Source organism: Amblyraja radiata, chromosome 1, assembly GCF_010909765.2.
Source record: "Amblyraja radiata isolate CabotCenter1 chromosome 1, sAmbRad1.1.pri, whole genome shotgun sequence".
NCBI classification, from domain to species: Eukaryota; Metazoa; Chordata; class Chondrichthyes; order Rajiformes; family Rajidae; genus Amblyraja; species Amblyraja radiata.
Window position 1 is genome coordinate 154,270,779 of NC_045956.1, and position 14,725 is coordinate 154,285,503.

Consider the following 14,725-nt stretch of genomic DNA (forward strand, 5'->3'; position numbering starts at 1 on the left):
GCTGGCTCGCAGGGCCGAATGGCCTACTCCTGCACCTATTGTTTATTGTCTAAATGGGCCCAAATTAATTATGAATGGTCAATGTGGATTTGTTAAAGACAGATCATATCTGACCTCCTTAATAGTTTATTGAAAAGATAACAAGGACAATGAATATTGTGTGTTTGATATAAATAAACGTTCATGGGATACATACAATAACAAGTGTCAGAATCGAAAACTAGCATAGTAGAAGAAAGCAAAAAGTAATTGTTGACAGATAATTTTGTAATTGCACGGATGTTAATAGTTGTGTTAACTATGTTTATAGTTGTGGTTCACAGGGCTCAATAGACAGTCATCTCTGAAAATGTTTATAAATGATTTAGATTTAAATATGGATTTATGTTAAATTCTATTGTGTATTGTGTATTCTTTTTTCAATTGCATCGCTGCATGGCAAAAAAAATTATCTATACCTTAGTTGGTGCATGTGACGAGCAAATTTGAACTTTGAGGATTAAAAAATAGGGGGAAAGCTTTAGACTAGAGATATATTTTCACAAGTTTTAGGATTCAGCCCATCGAGTCTACTCCGCCATTCAATCATGGCTGATCTCTGCCTCCTAATTCCATTTTCCTGCCTTCTCCCCATAACCTGATACCTGTAGTAATTTGGTTAGCATGGTCAATGAGGAAGAAAATTGCTCAATGCAATTTCATCCAGAAAAGTACTTGTGGTGGAATAAGACAATGCAACAGTCATAATGATACAAAGTGCTGGAGCAATTCAATGAGAAGGGCAGTATTTCTGGAGGACATGAAAAGGCAACATTTCAGGTGGGGGAGGGATGGAGAGAGAGGGAATTCAGGGGTAATTTGAAGTTAGAGAAATCAATATTCATATTACTGGGTGGGAAGCTGCCCAAGCGAAACGCTCCCGGTTGCCAACACTTTAATTCCCCTTCCCATTCCCACGCTGACCTTTCTGTCCTTGGCCTTCTCCATTGTCAGAGTGAGGCTAAACGCCAATTGGAGGAACAGCATCTCATATTTCGGTTGGGCAGCTTACAACCCAGTGGTATTAATATTGATTTCTCTAACTTCAAGTAACCCCTACATTCTCTCTCCATCCATCCCTCTCCCACCCAGGTCGTACCAGCTTCTCGTTCTCACCTAGCAAACAGCTGACAATGGCCTGTTTCCTTTATCATCATTACTATTTTGCATATCTATTATTCATTTATTTGATAACTCTCTGCATCGTCGTTTATATCTCTAATTTCCCTTTCCGTGACCCTCAGTCTGAAGAAGAGTCTTGACCCGAAACGTCACCCATTCCTTCTCTCCAGAGATGTTTCCTATCTCGCTGAGTTACTCCAACATATTGTGTCTATCTTCGGTTTAAACTAGCATCTGCAGTTCCTTCCTACACAAGTGATAGGTGGATTCAGGTAAGGGGGGTGCTTGATTGACAGATGGACAAAGGCCTGGGATGAAAAGACAAAATGTCTGAGATAAGTATAAAAGCAGCATAAAATATGAACCCAGAGGAAGGAATATTGGTGGAAGGGGATTGGGAGGTGGAATGGGATGGCGCGGGGTAGGAGAGGAAATTGAGAAATGGGATGTGCATCCAAGTGGGGCACACCTGGAAGAGAGAGGGGAAAATGGTGGGTGGGAAAGAGGATGTGATTGTTTACCTAAAATTGGATAATAAAATGTTTATCCCATTGGGCTGTAAGCTGCCCAATCAGAATATATGGTGCTGTTCCTCCAGTTTGTGTGTGGTCTCTGGCAACAGAGGAGGCACAGGACAGAAAGATCTGGTTATAAATGAGAAGGGGAGTTAAAATTGTTCGAAACCAGGAGCAATATATACATGCTAACACAGAACTTTGGATTATAAATCTAGAATATGAATAGTTGTATTATTCTGCAACTATCTGAATTCATGGAATCAAAAGCAATATCCCAATAATTGCATCATTCAGCAAGTATGTGGAATGCACAATCTGAATGTTAATAGGTAGACCAGTTAAGACTGAGAGCAGAAAAAAACATCTCCCACAAAGTTCTGGAGTTAGAGATTCACAGAGAGGTCGAGCACAGAAATAAGCTCTTCAGCCCACCAAGTCCTTGCTGATCATCAAGTACTATTTTTTAAATACTATTTCCACCCATATTATTCTACAACATTCATATCCCATATTATTCTACAACATTCCCAATTTCACACTATATTCTATCATTTATCTTTATACTGAGAGCAATTTACAATGTTAAATTAATACAAAGGTGAGAAAAGAGTGAAGCAGCTTGGGAAAAAAAAAATCAGTCACAAAGAGAACGTGCAAACTCCACATAAAGTACCAGAAATCAGGATTGTACCTAGGTTGCTGGAGCTGTGTGGTAGCAGTCCTGGTAGCTGTGTCACAGTGCCACCTTTCGCAAGCTTTTATAACTTCTACTGTGGAGAACAGTGGATCCTCAGTATACTCAGTGCTGGGAAAGATGTTCTATTAAACTACGGGAAAAATCAAGAGTTAGGGTGTTTGGCTTCAACTCCACTTTTCTGCCAATGATCAGATGATCATTGCCATTGTGGGAGTACAGAGAAGGTTCACCAGACTGATTCCTGGGATGTCAGGACTTTCATATGAAGAAAGACTCGGCTTGTATTCGCTAGAATTTAGAAGATTGAGGGGGTATCTTATAGAAACTTACAAAATTCTTAAGGGGTTGGACAGGCTAGATGCAGGAAGATTGTTCCCGATGTTGGGAAAGTCCAGAACAAGGGGTCACAGTTTAAGGATAAGGGGGAAATCTTTGAGGACCGAGATGAGAAAAACATTTTTCACACAGAGAGTGGTGAATCTCTGGAATTTTCTGCCACAGAAGGTAGTTGAGGCCAGTTCATTGGCTATATTTAAGAGGGAGTTAGATGTGGCCCTTGTGGCTAAAGGGATCAGGGGGTATGGAGAGAAGGCAGGTACAGGATACTGAGTTGGATGATCAGCCATGATCCTATTGAATGGCGGTGCAGGCTCGAAGGGCCGAATGGCCTACTCCTGCACCTATTCTCTATGTTTCTATGATCTTGCAGAATAGCAGAGCACATTCACATAGCTTAATCTTAGTCAAGTTCATAGTGATCGTAGCAACATCTTCTATCTATCTATCTATACTTAATTAAAACTCTCATCTTGTCCTCTTCCGGTTTGTGTTGTTTTTAAATTTCCGCAAAAACGGTACCCGATAGCGCTACGATTTTTCGCCACCTTACTCGCCATTCTCCTGTGATGCGTCCACAAAGTTTTGTTCCGATCGGTGGAATATTACTAAAGTTATGAAAGTTTAAAAATCGTAAAAACCTCCCCTTCCGGCACCCGCTGACAATCACTGGTGGCGAGGAGAATAAAGCTGAAGGGGCGGAATGAGCTGAGCGCAGAGAGCCAGTGCGACGTGAGCAAACTGAGGCCAGTCGGGGAGCGGAGTGCAGAAGTGCGGAGAGAGCATAGTGTGGAGAGAGCGAGTGCGGTCTGCTTCTGCGGTGACCACCGCACCCCCCCGCCAATCCCCACACCCACAACACACGCACCCCTCCCCCACACACGCACCCCTCCCCCGCACACACCCTGCACACGCACACCTCCCCCGCACACACCCCTCACCCTGCACAGCTCCCCCCACACCCGTCCCACACACACCCCTCCCACACACATTCCCCTACACCCCCATCCCCTGCACCCGCCCCCTTCCCCACACCCCCCCACACCCTTCTCCCACCCCCCCTTCCCCCACTCCCACCCCACTCCTCCCCCACACCCCCTCCCCCCACCCCCACAATCCCCCCTCCCCCACAACCCCCTTCCGCCACACCACCACCCACACACACACCCCCCTCCCCTGGCTGCAGGACGCTCCCCGCCAGTTGGAGTTTAAACCAAGCAATTGTGAGGTGTTGCGCTTAGGAAGGTTGAATGCAAGGAGAGAGTGTACAGTTAATAGCAAGATCCGTGACAGCTTGAAGTACGGAGGGATCATGGAGTCCAAGTTCATAGCTCACTAAAGGTGGCAGCACAAGTAAAGAGGGTGGTAAAGAAGGCATATGGAATGTCTGAAGAAGGGTCTCGACCCGTAACGTCACCCATTCCTTCTCTCCTGAGATGCTGCCTGACCCGCCTAGTTAATCCAGCATTTTGTGTCTACCTTCGATTTAAACCAGCATCAGCAGTTCTTTCCTACACATATGGAATGCTTGGCTTTACTGCCAGGGGCATTGAATATAAGAGTAAGGAAGTCATAATGCAGCTCCACAGGTCTTTAGTTAGGACACATTTGGAGTAAAGAATGCAGTTTTAATCACCCCATAACAAGAAAGATGTGGAAACTTTGGAGAGGGAGCGGTGTAGGTTGAGGAGAATGTCGTCTGGATTAGAGGTTATTCAACTACAGGGAAAGGTTCGATAGGCTTGAATTGTTTTCTCTGGAACATTGGAGGTTGAGGGGAGACTTGATGGAATATGAAAAGTTACAAGAGTTGATGGGATAGACAGTCAGAACCTTTTTTCCAGGATGAAAATGACCAACATGAGAGGGCAATATGTCTGGTTCTCTTCGATTAAATATGAAGCCAGGTCACACTCACCCCTCTGCAATAGACAATAGGTGCAGGAGTAGGCCATTCGGCCCTATGAGCCAGCGATGTGATAACTACATGGAAGTACAGGAAATAGAGGGATATGGCAGGCAGATGAGATCAGTTTAAATGGGCACAAACATTTTTGGCACAAATATTGCAGTCCGAAGGGCCTGTTCCTGTGCTGATCCATGCATGTTCTAAAATATCCATGATTACAATGTCAACAGAATATGCCAAAAGAAATTTGCAATATATAAAAGTCAAAAATTAATAGCTAGTTTCAGTAGTATCCCACTGTCAATAATACTAATCACAGTGCCCTCCATAATGTTTGGGACAAGGAACCATCATTTATTTATTTGCCTCTGTACTCCACAATTTGAGATTTGTAAATGAAAACTCACATGTGGTTAAAGTGCACATTGTCAGATTTTAATAAAGGCCATTTTTATACATGTTGGTTTCACCATGTAGGAATTACAGCAGTGTTTATACATAGTCCCCCCATTTCAGGTCACCATAATGTTTGAGACACATGGCTTCACAGGCGTTTGTAATTGCTCAGGTGTGTTTAATTGCTTCCTTAATGCAGGTATAAGAGAGCTCTCAGCACCTAGTCTTTCCTCCAGTCTTTCCATCACCTTTGGAAACTTTTATTGCTGTTTATTAACATGAGGACTGAAGTTGTGCCAATGAAAGTCAAAGAAGCCATTATGTGACAGAAACACGAATAAAATTGCTAGAGACATCAGCCAAACCTTAGGCTTACCAAAATCAATTGTTTGGAACATCATTAAGAAGAAAAACACTGGTGAACTTTCTAATCGCAAAGGTATTGGCAGGTCAAGGAAGACCTCCACAGCTGATGACAGAAGAATTATCTCTATAATAAAGTAAAATCCCCAAACACCTGTCCGACAAAGATTAACTTGTATCAGAACGATGGCAAGAGCAAAGTATGGGGGAGAGAAGGGACTACCTAAGATCCAAAGCATACCACCTCATCTGTGAAACACGGTGGTAGGGGTGTTATGGCCTGGGCACGTATAGCTGCTGAAGGTACTGGCTCACTTATCTTCATTGATGATCCAACTGCTGTTGGTGGTAGCATAATGAATTCTGAAGTGTATAGACACATCCTTTCCGCTCAAGTTAAAACAAATGCCTCAAAACTCATTGGCCTGCAGTTCATTCTACAGCAAGACAATGATCCCAAACATACTGCTAAAGTACCAAAGGAGTTTTGTAAAGCTAAAAAATTGTCAATTCTTGAGTGGCCAAGTCAATCACCCAATTGAGCATACCTTTTATATGCTGAAGAGAAAACTGAAGGGGACTAGCCCCCAAAACAAACATAAGCTAAAGATGGCTGCAATACAGGCCTGGCAGAGCATCACCAGAGAAGACACCCAGCAACTGGTGATGTCCATGAATCGCAGACTTCAAGCAGTCATTACATGCAAAGGATATGCAACAAAATACTAAACATGACTACTTACATTTACATGACATTGCTGTGTCCCAAACATTATGGTGCCTTGAAATAGGGGGACTATGTATAAACACTGCTGTAATTTCTACATGGTGAAACCAAAATGTATAAAAATGGCCTTTATTAAAATCTGACAAAGTGGTCTTTAACCACATCAGATTTTTTTCTATTAAAAATCCCAAATTGTGGAGTACAGAGGCAAATAAATAAATGATGGGTCTTTGTCCCAAACATTATGGAGGGTATTGTATGATAATTATTTACCTTAATCGACATTAGTTTTAGTTTTGTTTAGCTTTGAGATGCAACCTGGATAAAACTGTTGGCCTGCTCAAGTGACTTTGTAATCTTGGATTTTTGTTGGGTGAAATCCAGACAGTTTACTTCATTACACAATTTTAGATTGACTATAGTGGACGAGTAACGAACTGTTATCCTTTGAATTGCAACTTATTTATACAATTGAGCAGGTGAAAAGTTAAAGGGAAGGTAACATTTAAAACAAAAATACAAATTCAGTGTTAAATTAAGTTCTTAATAATTATCTGTTGATTATATGTTGCCTCATCATCACAGTATTTCTGCATGAATTCCACGTCTGTTGATTTTAATATTTTCTTAATATTCAATATCCACGGTTGTTGCCTGATTTGTTGAGCGTTTCCAGCACTGTTTTTATTTCAGATTTCAACCACTAAATTTGACCCCTTGAATGTATAAATTTGAATGTATAAATTTGAGGTATGTTTCATTGCAATTTCTCTCTCCAAACCTTCTGTTCAATCATGTCTTTCTTCCTTTAAAATCTACCTCTGACCTCAGCTTGTGGCTCCGAGTTAAATTTTGCCTGATAACAATCCCATGTAATGTGTTGAAGGTTGACACAAAATGCTGGAGTAACTCAGCGGGTCAGGCAGCATTTCTGGAGAGAAGGAATGGGTGATGTTTCGGGTCGAGACCCTTCTTCAGTAATATGTTGCTGTGTTTAAAAGGCACTATAAATTGGTTTTTGATGCTAGAAAAAGCCCTTTAAACCAAAGGAGAGGTCAGAACACAGGCCAACTTTCAAAACAAAATGCAAACAGATCAGTTTTGAATGATTGTTTTAAATTGATGCTTTTGGTGCACCATCTAAACTTTGATTTGATTTTAAATGTGCTGACAGAACTTTAAAAAAATAAACAATTTTGAGTCAATCCCAGTTACTGGCATGGCTAGCATACTAACACAGTCATAAAGGACACGGGGTAGGACTAAATAATAAACATACTTCCTTAATTCAACCACAAAAAAATGAACAATGTTCATTGGTTGAGGTAACCACATTTCAAAACATTGTAATTCTTTCCATTGCAGCCCAGGCTGGAGGTAAAGGCCGGAATGAAACCTGTCTCCACCCTCGCCATCCACATGATAACACATGTCACCGTTTATAAACACCGTGGGTCGGTCGGGGTCACTCGGGGATCCTTCGCTCCACTTTGACATGAGTGGCCGACTGTCTCTTTCACTCACCTCGGCAGCTGCTTGCTGATCAACCTCCATCTCACTCCATCTCCCAGCTCCCACTGGCTCTCGCCGGCAGCCAGCAGCCAACAGCAGCAGCAGCGCAGCGCTCCCCGTCAACACCACTGGCGGCCAACTCCCGCCGCTGCTCCCCCTACAGCCAGCTCCTCCTCACTACATACAGCCAGCTCCTCCTCACGACAGCCAGCTCCCCCCCCCTCCCCCCTCATTACCAAAGATTATAGAGGAGCTATAGGATCTTTGCTCATTACAACCAGCTGCCCCCACACAACACCTAGCTCTCACTGCAGCCAACTCCCCCCTCACTACATACAGCCATCTTTCACTCTAGCCAAAGGTACACAAAAATGCTGGAGAAACTCAGCGGGTGCAGCAGCATCTATGGAGCGAAGGAAATAGGTAACGTTTCGGCTCGAAACGTTACCTATTTCCTTCGCTCCATAGATGCTGCTGCACCCGCTGAGTTTCTCCAGCATTTTTGTGTACCTTCGATTTTCCAGCATCTGCAGTTCCTTCTTGAACACTTTGCTCACTCCAGCCAGCTCCCTGCAGTAATCTCAACCTACAGCCAGCTTCCCCCCCAGTCAGTCCCCCTCACTACAGCCAGCTACCCCCTCAACACAGGCAGTTTCCCCACAGCAACCTCAACCTACAGCAGCCCAAATCATCCAGCCTGCTCCCGCTACAGCCAGTTCCCTTGCACCAACCTCAGCCAACAGCAACCTTCCCCCCTCATTACAGCCAGTTCCCTTGCAGCAACCATAACCTACAGCCACCACAACCTACAGCAATCTCAACCTTCAGCAACCTCCCATTTGTAGATATGGTCTTGTTCATCACACGGACTAGACTTCCCACCATGGACACCTTCTGGACTTCAGGAAAGCAGGTAACATAATCAAAGACTTGTTCCATCCTGGTCCTTCCTTCTTCTCCCTGCTCCCAACCAGCAGGTACAGAAGCCTGACAGCGTGCACCACCAGACTCAGGAACAGCTTCATCCCCTCTATTATCAGGCATCTAAACAATCCTTTCATAAGTTAGGGTACTGTTTGATTCACCGATACCCCGTTGAAGACATTGGATTTTGTCCATGGAACTGATGCGGTACAATGCTAAGAGCTATATTCTGCACTCTGTATCTTCCCCTTTGCTCTATCTATTGTGACTGTTCCTCAGTCCATGTGACAATAATTAACTTAAACCTAAACCATCACAGAGGCTCATCTCCAGTCAATTTGATTCATTTTATGTGATATTATGAAATATATGAGAGCACTGGATGCAGGAGACTCAGGTTTAGTATAGAGATACAGTGCAGAAACAGGCCCTTCGGCCCACCGGGGCCGTGCCGACCAGCGACCCCCGCACATTAACACTGTCCCACGCCCACGAGGGGCATTTTTTACATTTACCAAGCCAATTAACCTACAAACCTGTACGTCTTTGGAGTGTGGGAGGAAACCGAAGATCTCGGAGAAAACCCACGCAGGTCACAGGGAGAATGTACAAATTCTGTACAGACAGCAATTCATTTTCAGGATCATTCTGTAGGTTTTAAAAGAAAAATCATCTAATTCGAGAGGATTTTCAATCTCTGGCATCATTCCTTGTGAAATGGAACCATCTGCTTTGAAATCCAAGTAATGTGAGTGCTTCTAATGGTTGAATAAGTAACAATTGAAAAGTTCACACAAGTAAACATGAATACAGAATTAAAGTAATTATTAAATGAGCCTGTCTCCGCCTCAGCCATGATGGTATTGTTACGTGGTGAGTGTACTGACTAGCTGCAGCATGGCCTGGTAAAGCAATTTTAACGCACAAGAATGAAAGAAACTGCAAAGAGTAGTGGACTCATCCCAGTCCAGCATGGGCACAATCCTCTCCTCCACTGAACACATCTGCATGAGGTGGTGCCTCAAGAAGACAAAATCTATTTTCAAAGATCCACACCATCCAGGCCATGCTCTCATCTTACTGCTACCTTTGGGAAGAAGGTACAGATGTCTAGAGTTTTCCAACACCAGGTTCAAGAGCAGCTAATTTCCGACAACCATCTTGAACTGACCTGTACAATCCTAATCCTACCTCAGCAATGGAAGACTATTGATCACCTCTTGCTCTACCATGGATTATTTTTTAATTCTACTTTGCAGTTTTTTTTCCTTTTCTCTGTCTTGTAGAATTATATGCAATTTATGTTTTTGAATGCGTCTGAGTCAATGTGCCTGTGATGCTGCTGCAAGATTTTTATTGTACGTGCACCTCACTGTACTTGTGCATGACAATAAACTTGACTTTAAACCATTCTCGGTTTCCCTGGGTGTACCAATGGCCTAGAAATGCCAAAGACATGTGGGTTAGTAAGTTAGTTAGCCAATATAAAATGTGCCTTGGGTGGATGTGTTATAGAATTGATGGTAATGTGGGAAAATTATTGGGAGAATGAGAGTTGCTCTGTGGGTCTTGCTGGGTGAATAACCTCCTTCTATGTGGTACGGAAGTAGAGAATATCATTCATCCCATTGAGCTATCTGTTTTGTAATCAACAATTTTGTTTCTACCTCCTTTAATCTCCTAACATTTAAACATTGGTTTATCACAAGATATATATCTTACAGGTGCACATGGCATTTCCTTCTCCTACTCCCATGTTCTTGTTTTGAAATGTTCATCTATCAGATTTTTTGATCCTTAAACTCAAAGACATCTTTCCCAGACATGCTGCTATTTGACCAGCTGCATTTTTCCAACTTTTTTTCTAACCACGTTCTTCTCTTTTTTTTTTATATAAGGAATAGAAGTGGGAACAGCTTAATCAACTGTTCAAACAAGAAATGGCATTGATTACTCATTTGTAATCATGTGTTTATATATTCTGTTGTGCAAGTAAGAATCTCATTCTTCTATCTGGATATGACAATAAAACACACGTGACTCATATTTCCAACATTTGTGTTAATAAGTTGGAGAATAACTTCAAAACCAGAGAAGATAAATTGATTCCAAAGTAATTGAGTCAGTTATACAGCGTGGAACCAGGCCCTTTGGCCAACATATTCCTCCTAACCTGTCCTATCCCTTTCAAACGTTCTTAAACGTTAGGACAGTCCCAGCCTCAACTACCCCTGGCAGCTTGTTTCATACACCCACCACCCTTTGAGTGAAAAAGTTACCCATCAGATTTCTATTAATCTTTTCCCATTCACCTAAAACCTATATCCTGTGGTCCTCAATTCACCTACTCCGGGCAAGAGACTCTGTGCATCTACCTAATCTATTCCTCTCATGATTTTATACACTTCTACTCAAGGCATAATTTACACAATCTTATAGATGTGTTATAGAATTGGTGGGAATGTGGGAAGAAGCTCAAGAGAATAGGAGCAGCCCCCTAACTAATGTTTCCTGAGCTCTTGGCCTGAATAACTTCAATGCCAGAGAACAAATTGAACCCAGAGAATTGGAGCAACCCCCCCTAACTAATGTTTCCTGGGCTCTTGGCCTGAATAACTTCAATGCCATAGAACAAATTGAACCCAGAGACTAGGAACATAGAAAATAGGTGCAGGAGTAGGCCATTCAGCCCTTCGAGCCTGCACCGCCATTCGATATGATCATGGCTGATCATCCAACTCAGTATCCTGTACCTGCCTTCTCTCCATACCCCCTGATCCCTTTAGCCACAAGGGCCACATCTAACTCCCTCTTAAATATAGCCAATGAACTGGCCTCAACTACCTTCTGTGGCAGAGAATTCCACAGATTCACCACTCTCTGCGTGAAAAATGATTTTCTCATCTCAGTCCTAAAAGATTTCCCTCTTATCCTTAAACTGTGACCCCAGAGAATTGGAACAAACCCCCCCCACACCACACATAAAAGAACAACCTAAACATTTGCTGAAGCTCCTGGCCTCTGGTGCTGGGCCATGACTTAGCAAAGAACTCAGGGCCACCTGTGCGGACACAAGGAGGCCTGAACTTACTGTGAGTGACAGCTCCATCCACCACTCAGGGCACGGATTCAGCGGTAGCGCTGGTGGAAATGGGACGTCATTGTCGGCGCTGGGCCAATGGGCGTCGGGAGGGGGCGGGACATAGGCTCCAGTTGGCCCACTTGCGGCTGGAGATTGTTTTGTGGGTTTGCGGCCGAAGCGCGTTTTTTGTTTTGTCAATTAAAAAAAAAAAAATCAGATGATTTTTTGGTGAGGCCTTGGAGAGGGAGCAGGCCGCTTGTTCTAGGTGTATTATTGTTGTCATCATCGGCACACAATCGTGCGACGATGAGGGTGAAAGTGATGGCGGCGGACGCCGACTTCCAGCCCGAGCTGAGCAACGCCGGCTGCAGGTTGACGGTGGTGAAGTTCACCATGAAAGGGTGAGTTGTGGCCCGGCCCGGCCGGCCCGGCATGGGGCGGGGCGCATTTCCTGCTGGAGGCCCAGGCTTTGCGGCCTATAACTCCCAGCTCGGGCCGTTGTGTCTCCCTCCACATGAAGGGATTTTCTTTCTCAGTTTCGGCCCGTAACGTCACCCATCTCCTCTCTCCACAGATGCTGCCTGTTCCACTGAGTTACTCCAGCTTTTCCTGCCTATCTTCGATCTCCTTTCATTCGTGCCTGTCTGCGTGAGCCTGTGTAGTTTGTGTTGTCCCGGGGAGCTTACTGCTTACTTGGGATGTTTGCAGTGGTGTCATAAGAGTGTACATCTGGCGGGTTTTGTAACTTAATCAGCACAAATCATAAGTTATAAGTGATATGAACAGAATTAGGCCATTTGGCCCATCAAATCTACTTCGCCTTTCGATCATGGCTGATCTATCTCTCTCAATCCAATTCCCCTGCCTTCTCCCCATAACCCCCGACATTGAATTCCACAGATTTACCACTCTCTGACTAAAATTCCTCTTCATCTCCTTCCGAAACGAACGGCATCTTATTCTGAGGGTACGACCTCTGATCCCACTCTCTCCCACTAGTGCAAACATTCTCTCCACATTCACTTTATCCAAGTCTTTAACTATCTGGTAAGTTTCAATGTAGTCCTCTCTCATCCTTCTAAACTCCAGCGAGTAGAGTGCCGTCAAACGCTTGTGTTAACCCACTAATTCCTGGGATCATTTGATAAGGTGCCACCCAGGAGGCTGCGAAGGAAAATGAGAGCCCATGGTATCAAAGGGCAGATAATACCATGGATATCAGGTTGGCTGGATGGCAGAAGGCAAGAGTAGCAATAAAGGGGGCTTTTCTGGTTGGTTGCCAGTGACTAGTGGAGTTCCACAGGGCTCGGTGCTGGGGCTGCTGCTCTTCATGTTATATATTAATTATTTGGATGTGGCCAAGTTTGTGGATGATATGAAAAAGGTGGAGGGGCAGGTAGTGAAGAGAAAGCAGGGACTCTGCAGAAGGAATTGGATAGGTTGGCAGTTTGGGCAGAGAAGTAGCAGATGGAATATAGTGTAGCAAAGTGTGGCATCATGCATTTTGGTAGTAGGAATAGAAGTGTAGATTATTTTCTAAATGGGGAGAGAATCCAGAAATCAGAGATGCAGAGGGACTTGGGAGTGGTGGTGCAGGATTCCCAAAAAGTTAATCTGCAAGTCGAATCGCTAGTAAAGAAAGCAAACTCAATGCTAGCATTTATTTTGAGAGGAAGGATGTGCTGGCTCAGGAGAGGGTCCAGAGGAGGTTTACAAAATTGATCCCAGGAATGAGTAGGTACAATACAATACAATACAATACAATTCAATTTATTGTCATTTGGACCCCTTGAGGTCCAAACGAAATGTCGTTTCTGCAGCCATACATTACAAACAAATAGACCCAAGACACAACATAATTTACATAAACATCCATCACATTGCTGTGATGGAAGGCCAAAAAAACTTATCTCTCCACTGCACTCTTCCCCCCCCGATGTCAGAGTCAAAGTCAAAGCCCCCGGCTGGCGATGGCGATTGTCCCGCGGCCATTAAAGCCACGCCGGGTGATGCAAGGTCGCACACCGGGTTCTTGATGTTAGAGCCCCCGGCGTGCGTTCGCAGAGTCCCGCAGCCATTCCAAGCCGCGCGGGGCGATGATGTAGGCCCCGCTCCAGGAGCTCTTCAACCCCGCAACTTGGGCGGGAGAAGTCGCCGTTGCGGGAGCCCCGAAAAGCGGTCTCCCCCCAGGGACCCGCGGGCTCCCGGTGCCGCGGTCCGCCAGACCCGCAGTTGCAGCCTCCGCAGCTCCGGAGGTCGGGCCGCAGCAGCGTCCACCACAGCTCCACCCGCTCTGGACTCGGCCAGCTCCAGCTCCGCGACGGTGAGGTGAGTAGTCGGCACCACAGTCCCCGGTCTTCCTGTTGGAGGCCGCTCCTCGTTGCAGCCCCAACGACAACGGAGACCCGACAAAGAAAAGGTCGGGTCTCCCGTGCAGGGAGAGATTTAAAAGTTACCCCAACCCCCCCACCACAACCACACCCACCCACACACATACCCCAACAAAAAATAACAAAAACTACATTAAAACATAGACATAAAATAATAAAAACGCAGACGGACTGCAGAGGCCGCTGCTGACGAAAGTCGCGCCGCCCACCATCATAGGTTAACCTATGATGAGTGTTTGAAGGCACTGGGCCTATGCTTGCTGCAGTTTAGAAGAATGAGGTGAGGTGGGGGTGGGGGGCTTCATTGAAACATTCAGAATAGTGAAAGGCTTGGATAGAGTGGATGTGCAGAGGATGTTCACTAGTGGGAGAGTCTAGGATTAAAGATCACAGCCTCAGAATTAAAGGATATTATTTTAGGAAGGAGATGAAGGGATTTCTTTAGTCAGAGGGTGGTGAATCCATGGAATTCTCTGCCACAGAAGGCTGTCAGTGGATAAATCTAAGCAGAGATAGATAGATTCTTGATTAGTATGGGTATCAGAGGTTATGGGGAGATGGCAGGAAACATAGAAAATAGGTGCAGGAGGAGGCCATTCGGCCCTTCGAGCCGGCACCACCATTCATTGCGATCATGCCTGATCGTCCCCAATCAATAACCCGTGCCTGCCTTCTCCCCATATCCCTTGATTCCACTAGCCCCTAGAACT

General features: G+C 44.6%; 2 protein-coding genes across 5 annotated transcripts in view; one reads left to right on the forward strand and one right to left on the reverse strand.

Annotated features, from left to right (window-relative positions):
• wdr7 (WD repeat domain 7) overlaps positions 1-7,707 on the reverse strand; it is a 561,078-nt gene extending 553,371 nt beyond the window's left edge. For 3 of the 4 annotated variants that reach the window (XM_033033128.1, XM_033033119.1, XM_033033110.1), the window contains exon 1: positions 7,632-7,707. The gene's annotated coding sequence lies outside the window, so the exon portion shown is untranslated. Of the gene's footprint in view, positions 1-2,370; positions 2,507-7,631 lie in introns of all 4 variants that reach the window. The other variant, XM_033033103.1, reaches the window with a different exon arrangement.
• A 4,028-nt stretch (positions 7,708-11,735) lies between these two features.
• txnl1 (thioredoxin like 1) overlaps positions 11,736-14,725 on the forward strand; it is a 47,723-nt gene continuing 44,733 nt past the window's right edge. The window contains exon 1 of the mRNA XM_033033145.1: positions 11,736-12,026. Coding sequence (XP_032889036.1) covers positions 11,932-12,026 — 95 coding nt within the window. The 5' untranslated portion in view covers positions 11,736-11,931. The remainder of the gene's footprint in view (positions 12,027-14,725) is intronic.